The 17949-nt window shown below is 41.7% G+C and overlaps 1 protein-coding gene across 1 annotated transcript in view; it reads left to right on the top strand.

Annotated features, from left to right (window-relative positions):
• Nucleotides 1-17949, top strand: part of HEPHL1 (hephaestin like 1) — a 70627-nt gene that overhangs the window by 25706 nt on the left and 26972 nt on the right. Inside the window, exons 2-9 of the mRNA XM_044285248.1 lie at nucleotides 1766-2010; nucleotides 3402-3614; nucleotides 5084-5260; nucleotides 6967-7221; nucleotides 13504-13669; nucleotides 14030-14169; nucleotides 16178-16309; nucleotides 17458-17672. Coding sequence (XP_044141183.1) covers nucleotides 1766-2010; nucleotides 3402-3614; nucleotides 5084-5260; nucleotides 6967-7221; nucleotides 13504-13669; nucleotides 14030-14169; nucleotides 16178-16309; nucleotides 17458-17672 — 1543 coding nt within the window. The remainder of the gene's footprint in view (nucleotides 1-1765; nucleotides 2011-3401; nucleotides 3615-5083; nucleotides 5261-6966; nucleotides 7222-13503; nucleotides 13670-14029; nucleotides 14170-16177; nucleotides 16310-17457; nucleotides 17673-17949) is intronic.

The raw sequence follows: 17949 nt of genomic DNA, 5'->3' as shown, positions 1-17949 counted from the left end.
GCCTCAGAATAAATTGCTGTCAAACACTAGAGTATTGTACACAGCGCTATTCCTGGAACAGGGTAATCAATGCAGAACAAGAAACAAAAAAAATAGGAAAAACATGACTTTATTTAGCCACACGCCTTCGAGCAGAATTAATGAATTCAACTGAAACAATGGTATTCGCAGGCACAATGAATAGACAGAAGCCTTCGGGATAAAGATTATGGAGATCTGAAGATCTAGGACATTTTAACAACTGTGTACATTTTTGCAACCTTTCTTTTATTTTTTTAATGTATGAAAAATGAAAACCAAAACAATTTAGCAAATATTCTTAATTAAAAAATATCCAGATGTTTTGTGTAGATCTATGTGTCTCCATGGTTACAGACTACACACAAACCCTGTGTTGTCTGATCATGCAGTCATACAGTACTTCTTGACAGCAAACCCCCTTTGCACGCTAAACTACTAAGTATACATAAGGGTAACGTAGAGGACTGGTGGAAGGGAGTAACACAGGACTATAGGATCAGTCCCTGCTCCCATAGTCATATTTTTGAAAATGTCATCTATTTCATTGGCACTGAATGGAAGGTTCAAGAGTCTAAAACATTTGACTTTTGCTAGGAGTTGTAGCCCTTGTAGCTCTTCATTCTAGGAATGAGTAGGGATAGTCCTAGCTCTCTAACATCCCCATCAATGTTATCTTTTGACACAACTTTGTGATATGTTAGTAGGTAAAGGGTCTGGTTTAAGAATCCAGTGCACAAGAAGAAGAAAATTATGGCACTAACCTTCGGATGTAAAAAACTTTCTTTATTCTTCCATTGTTAAAAAATGGGTCAGTGGGACAGACAACATAAAATGCACATGTAAAAGATCGTCAACAGCCGTTTCGCGCTTGTATGCGCTTCCTCTGGCCTCCTAAAGGGTCTGGTTTATTTTTATTTATGTTATTAGGGTATTCTACCGTGGCCCAGCTTTTATTGGTCCATCCCCAGGTCTACGTTAAAGGGGTTGTCCAGCTTTTATTAAGTGTTGGCCCATCCCCAGGAAGGATCATCAACCAGCTGATCACAAGCTCTGATGCTGGACTGTGTAGTGGATCTACAATGACTTCTCATTTTCAAATCCTCAATGGGGCAGATGCTAAATATAGTTATGACGAGGCATACGCCTTGTGATAAATTAGGTTAAGCATCCACAAGTCCGTGGCTGGCATAGATTTCAGCGTTCTTCTACACCAGAAAACTGGCATAAAAGATGATAAATGTGCTGGGGCCGCTGGTGCACCCCCTACCTGCCCTCGTCATCTCCCCGCGGAGAAATGGCACAAGCGCTGTTAAAACAAGTAGCAACTGCGAAAAAAAGTGGCGTATTCTATTGATAAATATGGCACAATATGTTCATTATAATAGGTACAGTGTAATGTGTAATTTTCCCTGTGGTGGCAATGTAGGAAGATGGATTGCTAGTTTCTTCCACAGATTCCAGCCACAGGACACCCTGTTATCTTATCGGCTTATTTTGATCCAACAAAAATGAGATTGCGCAAAGTGGACAACCCCTTTAAACAAAGGAGAACTACCCCATTAACTAGTTATCTGGCCAGTAACTTACTATGTAGTTAGCGCATGCATCATGATCACTACATTTTCTAGTAAATTATTTCAATCATATTCTAAATTATGTGTTTTTTTTAAATTTTATTATGTGTTACAATTTGCCATTTTAAGCTTATTATATTTGTATATATATATGTAATTTTTTTTACCAGACATGCATCAGTATTTCTGGAAACGGGAAAAAACAGAATAGGACGTGTCTACAAGAAGGCCATCTACAAACAGTTTACTGGTGCCCAGTACACTCAGGAGGTCAGTAAACCTGCCTGGCTAGGATTTCTCGGCCCAGTTATCAAGGCAGAGGTTGAAGACACCATCATTGTACACCTGAAGAATTTTGCTTCACGATCATATACTCTACATCCACATGGGGTTTTCTACAAAAAAGATTCAGAAGGTAAATATGTTTGTTTCCCATTGTGCCATTTTAGATTGTTCCACTGTTCCAGTGAAGGTCCTGAGAAATATACAATGATTAAACAAGGACTGGGCCATGTACTGGGGATATTATTGGAAGCACTTGATAATATACATATTTTCCAAAATGTGGTCTGCCGCATTTCTGACCTCTGTACTGTACGTTGATGGCTCCAGAGGTAGAGCAGCCATCCACTGATGGTTCATCTTCTTAAAGTGTAACTGTCATTTTTTATTTTATTTGCTAGTTTATTAGAGCTGGGCATGTATACCTGAGTTAGTCTGTCAATGATTGTCAAAAGATCTGTAATTACCTTATAATAACAGCTTTCATTAATGTCCTCTGTCCCTTTCCACTGCTCCCTTAAAAGACCGTTGCTATGGCTCATCTGTCTCCGGCTAGGAAGACGGAGGGGCGGTCCTTCACACTGCATGCCTGCATTAGGCTTCAGAGTGAGGAGGCGTGTCTCTCAGTAATCCAATCTGATTGGCTGGCAGGGAGCTGCTGGCTACAGCAAGTATGTATGGGAAGTGAGGGAAAGCAGTTTTGGCCTCAGAGAACTGGCAGAGGAGCCATCTTGAGAAGGTCCTCATATCGTAAATGTTTAAACAGCCGTAACTAAGGGAAAAAACTTAAGGAAAACAGTGGTATGTGAAGAAACTAAAGATTGCTTTATGCATAATGCTGCTGCAGCAGTAACATATGCTAAAATGGATTTTTTGATGAAAACATGACGGTTACACTTTAAGACATCTACCTTTGTGTGCTGGTCTGAAAGGCACTCTCCTCTCTCCTGTCCATTCCATTAGCATCTTCCTAAATTGTGAACTTGTGTATGATGCAGGAAATAGAAGAGGATAGCCATGGGGTATACATATGTCCCACCGTGGTATAAATCTCATGCCCAGCAGCCAAATACAGGGGCATGCTTAGCGTTCTAACAAAGCAGAGGGGCTGAGTACTAGGCTGATGGCAAGATGAATGGCAACTATTGAGAATTTGATTTTGGGGTATATATTTCCCCCATGGCGGTTCCCCTCTATTTTCAGAATCATCAAAGAAAGTGATTCCACTATTGCAGTAATAGGAGTATATTTGTATATAACTGCAATAAACTGATATATCAGGAAGCTTTACCTAAAGAAAGTTCCTACTGCCCCAACTTCATATAAATGATCAACATGTGGGGATAGCAATGATGTTTTCTCTTTATGGTAAATTGGTTCATATTATGTACGGTTTGTTGCCTTCTGGATCAGCAAGGATAAACCCATCACTGCTTGCTGATGATTGTATGACTTGTTGGACAGATGTCTTTTAGACCATACTGTGTAATTTTGAATAAATTGGTTATGTATTCCATATTATAGGAGCTCTTTACCCAGATGGAACCAGCAAATCTGACAAACGGGATGACGCAGTTCCTCCTGGTGGACATCACACCTATACTTGGATTGTCAAACAGGAATATGCACCAACCCCTGAAGACCCCAACTGTCTGACCTGGATCTATCACTCCCATATTGATGCTCCTAGAGATATAGCAAGTGGATTGATAGGGGCCCTGCTGACTTGTAAGAAAGGTACATATTATGGAGCCTATACTGTATATGGTGGGAAATGTGTTCTGTCATTACAAGTGAGGCGTTTACTTTCACCGAATGCATAATAGCAGCGCCTCACAGTTTTTACGTCACTCACTGAATGACAGTGGAAGGACCATCTTTGCTTCATCATTGGATATCTTAAGGTGCCCATACACATTAGTCTAAAGTTAAACAAAATGGAAGATTTCTACCGAAACAATTGTTCTAGGTGACCAGTGACAGTTCCTCATCGTCTGTAAAGAAGTTAGTTGTGTTTGAAATTTTTGTCGGGCAAAAGATCTTTCATTAAAATTTTTTCCCGGAAAGGTCTTTCATCTATCGCCCAGTTCCAAGGTGAAGGCCAATCCGGATTATAATGTTTATGTCTCTGTCTCCCGATGATCGTTTGTTCAACTGCAGTCCAATCTTCAACCACTTCTGTCTAATGTACATGGCCACCTTTAAGCCATACACTTCAGATATCAAATGAATACGTATTCTGCAAACAGCTTCTTTATGTCTCCAAAAAACCCCTTACACATGATTACACAGATGTCAGCTGATTGCTGGGGGTTCTAGCAGTGGGAAACTCTCTGATCAGCTTAAAGGGGATGTCCCACAAAAAATATTCTCCAGTTTTTAAACCAGCACCTGGATCTGTAATACTTTTGTAATTCAATGTAATTAAAAATGTAGCATAGCCGCCGAGGTATTCAATAATATGTATCTGTACAGCGCCACCTGCTGTTTGTTTTTTTCTTATTTATTTGTCCGGCTCATAGAGATGGCCGCACATGCTCAGTTTCCTCCTTCAACTGCCTTCTGAGCTGTGATAGGGAGAGAGCTATAGCAGAATGAACACACCTGTTAGCCCAGCGGTCCATGCCGGCGCTGCTGCCCCTACCCGCGGGCGCCGGGCTCTCTTATTCCCTCCTGCTGCCAAGCGCGGGCAACAGGTAGCTTAACTGTTGTGGGCGGGGCGGAGGTCCGGCTGCAGCACGGCAAACATGCTTAGAGGCGGCCGGAATAAAACTACGTTTCGTAGGCAGAGAGAAGGCTGCCGCTAGTGTGAAGGCAGACACCTAAATCATCATTTCTGGGCAGCAGATCATGCGGTGCAAACAGCGATCTGCTGCCCAGAAATAATGAATCTGTAAGAGGACGAGCGATGGCTGTAGCCATCACTCATCCCCATACAGCGGAGGTGATCACTGTATGCATATGCAGCTCTTCACCTCATTATCTGTAAGGAACAGTGATGGCTTGCTTAGTCGGATTGTGTATGTGTTCGCTTATGTGTATAGCGGTGAGCTAAGTGGCTTAGATACGTCAAATGATGGTTATTAAGCTATTGGAGATATCTAACAACTAATATTTATCATCAAATTTTCTGCACATGTTGAGGGATCTGGCTTCATTCAAGAATCCATGAACCTCATTATTATTGCCGTGTCACCATACTCCAGGAACGTTGGACAGTTCGCTGAACCGGGTGGACATTGATAAAGACTTTGTGCTGATGTTCTACGTGGTTGATGAAAATATCAGCTGGTACTTGGAGGAGAATATTCAGCTATACTGCTCCGAGCCCGACACGGTAGATGTGGACAACGAAGACTTTCAGGAGAGCAACCAGATGCACGGTAAGTGTCCCCAAGATGTTACAAAATGTATCAGTGTTTTGTGGCTTTGGGGTTTCATGCATAACAATTAGAAACAACCTTGGGCTGAAGGACCAAGACAAAATTTATATTATTTTTTTTCAGTTTCAAGAACTCATTTTTCATATACAGTACCTTACTACTGGGGCTCATTCAGACGACCGTAGTGTTTTGAAGCCCTCAAATTGCGGATCTGCAAAACACGGATATTGGCTGTGTGCGTTCTGCATTTTGCGGACCGCACATGGCCGGCCCTATGATAGAAAATGCCTATTCTTGTCCGCAATTGCAGACAAGAATAGGACTGGCTCTATCTTTTTTGGGGGGCCGCGGAACAGAACTACGGATGCGGACAGCACACGGTGTGCTGTCCGCATCTTTTGCAGCCCCATTGAAATTAATGGTTCAGCTCCCGTTCCGCAAAAATGCGGCTTGGATGCGGACCCATTCACTTCAATGGGGCAGCAAAAGTGCATCCGTTGTGCCATTCCGTTGCCCTACAAAAAGAAATTGAACATGTCCTATTCTTGTCTGTTTTGTGGACAAGAATAAGTATTTCTAATATGGGCGGCAAAAGTGTTTTGCAGATCCTCAATCTGTGACCGCAAAAGACGGCGTAGTTGTGTGCATGAGGCCTTAGAAGATAATCCTCTGCTCAGGGGAGTGGGTACTCATAGAGCTTCTCTATATTCCCTAATGTTAGATGCTGCTAGAGTGCTTTTGCCTACTTTTTGGCTCTCTCCTGAAGTACCATCCATAGAGCATTGGACCAATAATGTAGACCAGATTTACAGGATAGAAGAGATCTCCCATTGGGAGCAACGTACTAGATCCACCTTTCTCTCGATATGGGCCCCTTGGAAGAGGTTTAGACAGTTCCCCTGACCACCACTATTCTCTCTCTTCAGGTTCTGATTAGTGCCTTATTTACTGCTTTATTGTAAGTTATGTTTATTGATGTTAAGTATGCCTCATTATGTTCTTCATTTGTAACTACCTTTAATACTACATCTTGTGTAATATGTATATGCAACGATGAAGTTTATTCGCATATAAAACGATAGAAATTGTTAAAATAAAAAAAAAGAAGATAATCATCTGGACAAGATCCTCCCATCTTGGCCACAGTGGAGCCTCTTGCTTTGGAGGACCTCTGATCGCTTAAGGGTGCAGTCACATCACCGTTTAGCTTTCCGTTCTTCTGATCTGTCAGAAGAAGACCGAGAAAAAAACCAGGATCCTATAAAAAAAAAAAAAAAAAAAAAAAGGATCCTGTTGCATCAGTTGTCATCCATTTCCGTATTTTAGACAGGAAAAAAAAGTCCTGCATGCAGTACTTTTGTTTCCGTCTAAAAAAAACGAATCTCGGGCTACTTTCACACTAGCGTTTTTGCTGGATCCAGCAGTGTTCAGCAAAAACACTTCCGTTACTGATAATTCAACCATCTGCATCCGTTATGAACAGATCCGGTTGTATTATCTCTAACATCGCCAAGACAGATCCGTCATGAACTCCACTGAAATTCAATGGGGGACGGATCAGTTTTCTATTGTGTAAGATAAAATGGATCCGTCCCCATTGACTTCCATTGTGGGTCATGATGGATCCGTTTTGCTCCGCATCCCAGGAAGGCCAGCAAACCGCAGCGTGCGTAGGGTTTTCATGATGTATGTCTATTTATTTCCAGCTCTTAACGGCTTTCTCTACGGGAACCTTCCGGCTGTGGACATGTGCCTCGGAGAGTCGGTGTCCTGGCACTTGTTTGGAATGGGTAATGAAGTGGATATCCACTCTGCGTTCTTCTATGGTCACACAGTCACCAACCAGGGACACAGAACCGATGTCATCAACCTGTTCCCTGCCACGTTTGTTACAGTGGAAATGACGCCATCAACGCCCGGATCGTGGATGTTGAGCTGTCAAGTGAACGACCACATTCAAGGTAAGCACAAGGCTAACAGGTTCTGCAGGCAAAGTAGTCAGGTGCCTACGGCACCTCTGAAAGTGGTACATGGAAGGAGTAGGAAACGTGCAAGAATCATTTAAGTCGTCGAGTACAAGCGCTAGGCCATGGAGCTGAATGGACATGGGGTGTGCACGTATGAACGCTATGCTACTCCATGTAAATGGGGGAGAATGGGCTCCCGTTCTCATAATCGGCGGGGGCCCCAGCCGTCAGACCCCCAGTGATCGGACACTTATCCCCTATCCTGTGGATAGGTGACAAGTTGTCTTCATGGGACAACCCCTTTAACCTGTCCACATGTTATATGGAGCATTGACTTCAATGAGCCTGAGCTGCAATACCAGACACAACCCAAAGACAGGCGTGGCGCTGTTTCTGGAAGATTTTTTTTTCTATATTGGATAAACCTTTTCTTAATATTGAATTTGCCACATATTTATACAGCCTAGGTGATTTGTCTGAGTTACAAATCGGTAGCCAAAATCTCTGCTGTCCTGATAATTTGCTACAATGTATCAGTGCAGATGAAATACATCAGTCTGAATCCAGAATGTATCACAGGTAGGATTGTTTAGTCCGGATACAACTGTGTCCCCTTCACAGCTGTTAGAAGTACTAGGGCTCATGCACACGGCTGTATGTATTTTGGGGTCCACAAAAACGCATATCTGCAAAAGAAAGTATGACATCTGTGTGACTTTTTTTTGCGGATCCATTGTAACAATGCCTGTCCTTGTCCGCAAAACGGACAATAATAGGACATGTTCTATTTTTTTGCAGAACGGACATACGGATACGGAATGCACATGGAGTAATTTCCGTTTTGTTGCAGACCCATTGAATTGAAGGGTTCCACATATGGGCGGCAAAAATAAACGGAACGGAAATGGACACAAAATACGCCCTTATGGTGCCGATTTTGTTGTAGATTTCCAGTATGAGAATACAGTATCTCTATTCATTTCAATAGAAAACTGATTCTGCGGCGGAAAACGCTGCAGAAAAATTCGCAACAAAATTTGCATGTTTTACACTGCAGAATCAATTTTCCATTGAAAAATCTGCAACACAACATTATTTTTGCTGCAGAATATACATTTCTCAGCAGAACAGAAGGCAGGGATAGATAACTTTCAGACCCATAGGATAACATGCGGTGGCGAGGAATATGCAGTTATACTGACCTGAAAATGTACTTTCTATACTCATAAAGGAATAAATCCTCCTGCTGATAGCGGTGGAGACAGAATGTACTGCAGGTTATTGGCCGATGTACAGCTCTCTTATATAAAATTCAGCATTAATAATGATATTAGCACAAAGTATGAAAGTATGCAGCAAGGACAGCGACTACAGTGTGGATCCAGGGATGAATGAGGCCCAGAGATCTGGGGGTACACAGGGCAGGGCCAGCGACTCCCCAATTCTTAGAACTGTAATAGAAACCAAGAGTCCATCTGTGAGAATGTGTATAATAGGTAATAATTTCATTAGTAGTAGTAATAGTAGTAGTAATCATGGTAATAATAGTAATGGTGGTAGAAGTAGTAATAGTAGTAATGGTGGTAGTAGTAATAACAGTAGTAATGGTAATAATGGTAGTAGTAATAGAAATAGTAACATTGGTAGTAGTAGTAATAGTAGCAGTGGTAGCAACAGTAGTAGTAGAAGTAAAAATAGTAGCAGTAGTAGTAATGGTGGTGGTAGTAGTAATAGTAGTATTAGTGGTAGCAGTAGTATTAGAAATAGTAGTAGTGGTAGTAGTAGTAATGGTAGTAGTAGTATTAGTAAGTAGTAGAAGTAAAAATAGTAGCAATCAATAATAGTAGTATTAGTAGTAGTAGTAGTAATAGTGGTAGTAGTAGTAATGGTAGTAGTAATAGTAATAGTAGTAGAACTAGTAGTAGTAATAGTTGCAATAATAGTATTAGTAATGATAGTAGTAATAATAGTAGTAAAGGCATTATTAATAGTAGTATGAGTAATATTTAGTAGTAGTAGTTAGTGGTAATTTACTGAAGGATTACGTTGAAGCACATCATTTATAGTTCTCAGCATGGAATGGACTGGAAGGTGTCACACTCACAGTTCTTACAGGTGATGCGGCTGCACAGGTAGAGGCCAAGATGTTCCTTATACTGCACTTCTCCAGATGACTTCGACATAAGCATCCAGGCAAGGGGTACAACACTTTCTCTGCAGTGCAACCTCAGGGCAGACCTTAAATGTCAGACTATGCTCTGCACATTTTTTCAACAGCTTCCTTAACTTTACTCTGTGGGATGTGGATATTCTTTTACACAGATGTTCAATCTGTTCCCGTGCATGTTCAGGCCCTGGAAGAAAACTCCTTAAGAAATATGCTGTATAGCCGATAGGTAATCTTTAGACACCTTGGGAAGGGATTTATCAAACTGGTGTAAAATGAAACTGGCTTAGTTCCCCATAGCAACTAATCAGATTCCACCTTTAAATTTTTCACAGCTCTTTTGGAAAATGAAATGTGGAATCTAGTTAGTTGCTATGGGCAACCATGCCAATTCTACTTTACACCAGTTTGATAAATCTCCCCTCCTTATGCCTACAGAGCTTCTACACTGCACCTCTCTCTCTCTCTTCTGGCATGCTTCTCCAGGTAAAGTTCATCCTGGCCTTGCCTTGGCTGGTATGTAGGTCCAGGGGTGGCTTTTGTGTCAGCACTACATTTTGGATCTGCTCTCTCTGCTGTCCGGACGCTAACTTACTATAGGGAAGATAAAAAGCTCCACCTAGTGGTTGATGGGTGCAAATATGGCCTATTAATACATTGTGCATTCATATATACAAGAATGCATTTACTACACAAAACAATACATTTAACGCCTGTTTTGCAGTGTACCAATGTTTTGCTGTGGGACGCTGCATGTCATTCAAACTGGGGATACAGGATTCCCAGTCTTGTTACTGGTGGTGTTATTCCCAACTCACAGGGATGAGTTTAAGTCTTGAGACAACTCCTTTAATGGTGCTGGTCTCCCCATATGGGGCAGAGGGAACGTTTGGGCTCAGACCTTCTGAGACTACAACCTCTGAGCCCCCTATAGTGACGTCCCTCCTGACAGTCTAATGCTTGTAATCAGAGGCAGTGTATGTGTGCCTGGCCCGAGGGTGCAAAGACTGACACGGGGATCCCACCCTCAGGATCTAAATTCTACATAGAGCATTAAAGGAGTGTTCCTCTGAATGTGTCAGTCGGTGCTACTGCATTTCTGTCCTGGCAGGGTGGCACCACGCGGGTGGCTGTATAATGGCGGTGTGTCAGGAGAACATTCCTGCTGCTGACCTTTATATCTGCAGAGTAATCCATAACAGAAATAATAAACTCTTTAGACGTTAACACCATTGATACCATAACCCTCATCATGCTCCATGACACAGCACAAGAGGAACAATGGTCACAGCCCGGAGTCATAAACCAGAGCCAGGCCGGAAAAGTGCTGAATCATCAAAATTGACAGCTGTCTACTTCTCCTTTATCTGCACTAATTGGGTGTAGTAGATGAGGAGGTTAACAGAGACTCATTACTGTAAGCCCGGGATGGTGAATACCTTTGTGTTAATAAATCCAAGTATTATGGCAGTGATACCTTTATAGGCTAACCAGAAAATAACATATTGCAAGTTTTCCGAGCACAAAGGCTCCTTCTTCAGGCAAGATTACCTTGTAACCCCGACAAGCACCTCCAAAATATATAAAAAAGGGATACAGGTTCAAGCTACCTTAGCTGCAACACAATGCGTAGAACTTCAAGTATCAGCACTCTACTTAATGCACAAAGACATAGGTGAAATATACATGAAAATGTAAAATACATTGCTGCTATACTTACTATACAGGTAAAACTCGAAAAATTTGAATATGGTGCAAAAGTCCAATTATTTCAGTAAGGCATCATACACACGACCGTTAATGTGTTCAGTGTCCGTTGTTCCGTTTTCCGTGATTTTCTGCGGACCCATTGACTTTCAATGGGTCAGTTGAAAACTCGGATAATGCACCGTTTGTCATCCGTGTCCGTGATCCGTGTTTCCAGTCCGTCAAAAAAATATGACCTGTCCTATTTTTTTCACGGACATCGGTTCGCGGACCCATTCAAGTCAATGGGTCCGTGAAAAAACACGGAGGCACACAAGATTGTCATCCGCGTCCGCGCATCCGCATCCGTTTTTTTCCTATCATTTGCCAGGCAAACTTGACTTAGATTTTTTTTCACTTTACTTCATGTCTGATGATCCTCCAAAAATCAAGGAAGACACACGGAAACAAAAACGGAAACGGATAACGGAACAACGGAACCCTGTTTTGCGGACCGTGAAAAAATACTGTCGTGTGCATGAGGCCTAATGCAAATTAAAAGGAATTGCAGTAATGCAGCTTAAAATTAGAATTTTGTGAAAAGGTTCAATATTCTAGGCTCAAAGTGTCGCACTCTAGTCAGCTATCTAATCCGTACCCCCTGAGCAAAGGGGACCTCAAAATTGTGACTTTGGGGTTTCATTAGCTGTAAGCCATAATCATCCAAATTATAACAAATAAAGGCTTGAAATATCTCGCTTTGCCTGTAATGAGTCTCATATGTCAGTTTCACCTTTTAAGTTGCATTACTGAAATAAATGAACTTTGCACGCTATTCTAATTTTTCAAGTTTCACCTGTATGAAGAGCAAAAACTCTTTGAGCATATTTTTGATTAAGAACATGTCCTGCCCATCTACCAGCGACAAGGTGGCTTCTAACAGATGGGACCTACTCTATATATATCTAATTATCTATATATTTATTTATGTAATATCTAGTTATCATCTATCTATCTAAGGGTACTTTCACATTTGCTTTGTGAAGATCCGGCAGGAACTGCCTGCCGGATTCGGAAATCTGTGTGCAAACGGATAGCATTTGTAGATAGATCCGCATCCGCAAATGCATTGAAACACCGGATCCGTCTCTCTGGTGTCATCCGGAAAAACGGATCCGGTATTTATTTTATTTAGCATTTTTAAAGGTCTGCGCATGCCGGAACACTTGGTGCTGGATCCGGCATGAATGCATTTCAATGGAAAATAATGCCGCATCCGGCATTCCAGCAAGTGTTCCTAAATTTTGGATGGAGAAAATACCGCAGCATGCTGCAGTATTTTCTCCGGCCAAATACCATAACAGTGACTGAACTGAAGACATCCTGATGCATCCTGAACAGATAAGTCTCCGTTCAAATGCATGGGAATAAAACTGATCAGTTCTTTTCCGGTATTCATCCCCTAGGACAGAACTCAATACCGGAAAAGAATAACGCTAGTGTGAAAGTACCTTAATCTATCTATCTATTTTGTTCAATTAATCCAATATTACACTATTTTCTCATGTCAGATTGTTTTTAGACCACAATGTACCTGTATAGAAGCTCATCTATTTGCAGAGAGCAGCTACAAAGATCGACCCTCATCTTGGAGGACCCTTCGTGCCTGTAAATGACACAGACAGCCCACTGATTTAATGCCCAAATGTGCAATGCTTCATTATCCCTGTGGGGGCGCTGGAGAGGAAAGGAATTCTTGCTGCCCAGCATCTAGGGGTTTAAGCGGGTGGGGGGAGGGGGCAACCTTTAATCTTTTGCTTGTTAACGGACCCTTCTAACATTAAGAGAGTGTCTCACGTTTCTTTAAGAAATAATTCAGACTCATTGTGAAATGGAGATTGAGCAATTGCATATCATTCCTGGAATTTAAGGAGGGGAAGTCTCCCGGGGTGAGCTCGATCACATGCTTAAAATAAAACATACAGCTTTTCTACCAAAATCTTAAATTATGATGTAACATGGAAAGATACAGCCCCTGATACAACTAATCACGGAATTATATGGGCACTATATATTCAGAGAGGGAATGAGGCTTTAGCCTTAAGCATTTTCACGTATCTTATACTGGTTGGAGCTCTGTTTTTTTTCCCGATACAGAGCTCCAAACCTGCATAGACATAAAGTTAAATGATAAACTGCCTGCAGTCACCACTAGAGGGAGCTTAGGAGCTAACTGTATACTGTGTATGCATAGAGCTCAGTCATGAAAAAGTATTCAGCAACTCAGTATTTTGGAATTTAACACTTTATGGGAAGGAGATTTAGATATAATCAGTGGCCGGTAATGTGATTTGACTTGAATGTCTGCCATTTAAAAAAAAAAAAAATGTCTATGCTTAATCAATCCTTATATATTTCTATAGCTGGAATGATGGGGCTTTACAATGTTGGATCCTGCGGACGCCATCCTGCAGTTTTGACATCCGGTTACGTGCGAAAATACTTTATTGCTGCTGAGAAAGTTCTGTGGAATTATGCACCAAGTAATTTTGACACGTTTACACACAAGACTTTAGATGATCCGGACAGGTAAGACTTAAGACTATTTATTTATTTTGAACATTTCAGATTATATCACTTTGCATTGTTAATGTATCATAACGACCATGATAATATTTTGCCTTGAAACAATGCATTTTACTTGTAGTACCTCACTTGACCACATGGTGTGCTGTTCACATTAAACAAAGCACTTGTGTTTATGGACAAAGCGCCATCTGCTGGTAGAAAGAAAATGTGATTTGAGGTCTAATTTCGGTCGTGTATGTTTTTTGCACCTTGCAAGATGACAAAATTATCTTTCATTTTAGCCAATACGACCAGAATACTTGCGTGAAACGATATATCGCACTTCCATGCACATTTATTATACACGTTTGTGTTTTACAGCCATTCTGCAACTTTTTTTGCAAAGGGCGATGATAGGATTGGAGGCTCCTATTGGAAGGTGCATTATACAGAATATACAGATGAATCGTTTAGTAATAAGAAGACGCAGTCTAAAGCAGATGAACATCTTGGAATACTGGGTATGCATTTCTAGATCCTTTAAGATAAACTATCCTACACCATCATTTTTTTTAATTTTTATTAAAAAGGGTCCAAAATTTTCCGAATTCCCTGCATAGGCAGAGAATCAAATAATAAAATTCTGGTTTCTTGCAACACCACTAGGGGGAGCTTATTGCATAGTATTTGTACATAGCCAGTGCGTAATAATAAAACTGCAAGCAGTAGGCTCCTTGGCTCCGTCTAGTGGTGACTGCAGGCAACGCTTCAAACCCTATAAAGATTTGTTATACAATTAAAAGGGTTCTTCAGTTTACGGATACTGATGATGACCTATCCTTGGAATAGGTAATCAATATCAGATCGGTGGGAATCCGACACCCAGCAGCCCACCGATCAGCTATTTTGGGTAGCCACAGAGTGTATGGAACCGATGCAGAAAGTTTCCAGCGTCAATGTACTGTAGCTCAGTTCCCACTCACTTTAGGAGCTGAGCTGCAGTACCCTGGCACGGCCACTAAGCGGTGCACAGAGCTGTCTGTTTCCAGCTCCATATTCTGTACAGTCTCTTAGCAGACCCTGATCAGCTTGACTTGTGTACAATGCCCCCAGTTACAGTGGAAATAATGCAAAATACAAAAAAAAGAAAGTGTCTGTGTCCGCCAGAGGTCTTTCAATGACTTCTTGGGGGACATATTATGGAGCAATAATATACAAAAAAATAAAAATAAAAAAGGATAAAAAAATTTTTAAAAAATAAAATACAAATAAAAGAAAATGTAAAAAGGAAAAAATGCACAATAATAAAAAAAAGGGTCAGTGTCTGCCAGAGGTCTTTCAGTGAACTCTTGGGGGACATATTATCTAGCAATAATATATGAAAAAATAAAAATAAAAAAAGGATAAAGATTAAATAAAAATATAATAAAATACAAATAAAATAAAACATAAAAAGGAAAAAATGCACAATAAAAAAAGTTTGTCTCCCAGTGGTCTTTTAATGAACTGGCAAAAATATATAAAAAATTATGTAAAAATAAGACTACATCTGGAAATCCAGCAGGATGTATCTAGCATAGCCGAATGATGCAGCGCACCACCGAGTCCCCATTGACTATAATAGGACCATGTTTCTGTCATTGTCACGGCTGTAAGTGAGCAACACACAGTGAATAGCGACTGACCGGACCCAAACTAGGGAGGATAAAGGGTGACCCCTGTCAGACCCTAAAAGCTCTCCCTAAGCTGCTATGCACATGTGGTCGATCCACCATATGGTGGATCGAGACATGCCCGCGTACCTTAGGCTGATGACCACTGAAACCCCTACAATACTGGAAGGGGCACGGCCACCGGTGCCCTGCTCAGTATATGGACGGAACCGGGGTCGCCTCGGATCCAGTCAGCAAAGAAACAGAAACACACAATGTCTGGACACTTAACTGAAGGAGTTGCGGCTGCAGTGAAAACAGATCCGAAGTCAGCAGACAATATCCGAAGTACTTGCTTCAGCAGAACACAGATCCAGTGAAAAGATATCACACAGGTGAAGATACTCAAGCGAGAGATACAGCTCAAATGAAAAGTATAATCCGCACCTCTACAAAGGAGGAGGGGTGATTTAAAGGCAGCGAAATCAAACACAGGAGAGACAGCTGGGAGCAAGGAAACAGAAAATAAAGACCTCATCACAGGGGCGGAGAAACAGGGCAGAGGGAACTCCTCCAAGCTCTAGTAGTGACATCATCACAGGGGTGGAGAAACAGAGCTGTGAGAACGTCTCAAAGCTCTGGTAGTGACAGTCATGCTTTGTGGGAGTCATTCCTATGGCTGATTTCCTGTACAGCGCCTTCCCTCGCATATTCCGTATTTGATGGATTTGGGTTCCAAAAACCAGTTGAGAAATGAAGGCTCCAGCTGAAGGTTTGCAGAGGACCACTCGGCATATTCCCTGCTGATTGTAGTTAAAAAATATAACCCGATGACCAACTAGTTTATGTTTTTTTGTAATTTTTTTTTATTTTTTAGGTCCAGTCATCAAAGCGGAAGTGGGTGATACCGTTGTGGTTGTTTTTGCCAATCGGGCGGACAGGAACTATAGCGTGATGCCTCACGGTCTGTCCTTCAGCAAAGATTCGGAGGGAGCACCTTATGTAGATGGTATGTTATCTCAATTGTGTAAAATGTAATATGACATTCACCACCATGAGACCCTATAGAATAATATCTAAAGTACATTTGATGGACATGACCAGAACCCACCGATTTTGGCAGGATCGGCACACCATCTAAGGTGTGTGAAGGTGTCCCAACTGTCCCCAACCTGCAAATTTTTGGAGAAAGAAAAAAATGGATGTGTTAGTTTCCAACATACCTTAGAGGGGTCTGGAAGCAGATTCTACCCCTGTTCCCATGGAGAACACCTACATGCTTGGCCGAGCATGCATGTGTATAGGGGTTGGGAGTGAAAGCTGTTGGCTTTTCCTTTAGTAGTATGCATTTCTACAGATCTCTTGTAGATATTTCCTAGTGGACCCCCTAGTGGACCCCCCTAGTGGTGAGTTATTGTGTCCACTGCAGAACGTAGAGCTTTATGTACGGCACAGGATAGTGGTCACTTGGAAACAAAACTAAATGGTTCCTAAGAAATGACGGGCTGACTCCCTATGAGTATGCTGAGCTTCCTGGGCAGCCCCTAGATCTTTGGGGGAGCTTATGGGATAAGAAAGCGGTGTAACTAGCGTTTCTCTACTGGGAGTTTTTCTTCATAGTGGTTTTTTGGCTGTTACAATGTTCTACAACTTTGTTATCTACTCCGTATTTTATTTACAAACCATTTTTAATACCTCTGTTTGCTGACGGTGAATCGGAACATTCCTGTTTCTGTCCAGAGTCTGAAAACCTGTACAGACCTAATACAGTCTATCAGCTGAATTTACTGCATATGTATCCAGTATAGACAATGCTCTGTGAGCTGAACAGGCTGGACTCCATCTTGATACATCTTTACCTGCACTGATACATTGTAGCAAATTATCAGGACATAGAGAGAGAGGGGTTTGTATTGAGTACACAGAGGACTATATGAACTCCATACAACAGTTTAGACGGGAATAAAAATCTGAAAAAGCAAGCATGTTTCTATTCACTGACAGCCAGCAGAAATATTTAAATTCTTAAGAATTAAAACAAAAAGAAGGTTACACTACAATGACTGGTCTTTATCTACATAAAACCAGATACCCCTACAACAATGAAGTCCTATGATGGTCAACCTATAATTGACCTATTATGTGTTTTTGTGGAAGGGGGCGCTGTGAAAGCCGGAGCTCACGTGGTCCCTGGAGAGACATTCACATACACCTGGAATGTCTTGGAGAAGGATGGACCTACAGATAGTGATCCACACTGCTTGACCTACCTGTACTACTCAGCAGCTGACCCAGTGAAGGACACGAATTCTGGACTGGTGGGTCCACTGGTGGTCTGCAAAAAAGGGTCACTGACGCCTAACAGCACGCAGGTATGGTAACGTTCAGTGCAGTCATAGCAGATGAGTCTTTAGGGAACTTCATGTATGATCCATCTTATTGTCCCAGACTCCCAAGCTTCTTCTCCTGACATATACTGGGACCTGTCACCACAATATAGGTCCTCTAGACCAGTGTTTCCCAAGCAGTGTGCCTCCAGTTGTTGCAAAACTACAACTCCCAGCATGCCCGGACAGCATTTGGCTGTGCGGGCATGCTGGGAGTTGTAGTTTTGTAACAGCTGGAGGCACACTGCTTGGGAAACACTGC

The sequence above is a fragment of the Bufo gargarizans genome, chromosome 3 (assembly GCF_014858855.1).
Source record: "Bufo gargarizans isolate SCDJY-AF-19 chromosome 3, ASM1485885v1, whole genome shotgun sequence".
Lineage (NCBI taxonomy): Eukaryota > Metazoa > Chordata > Amphibia > Anura > Bufonidae > Bufo > Bufo gargarizans.
The sequence above is the reverse complement of the archived record's forward strand: the minus strand, read 5'-3'. Positions and strand labels throughout refer to the sequence as shown.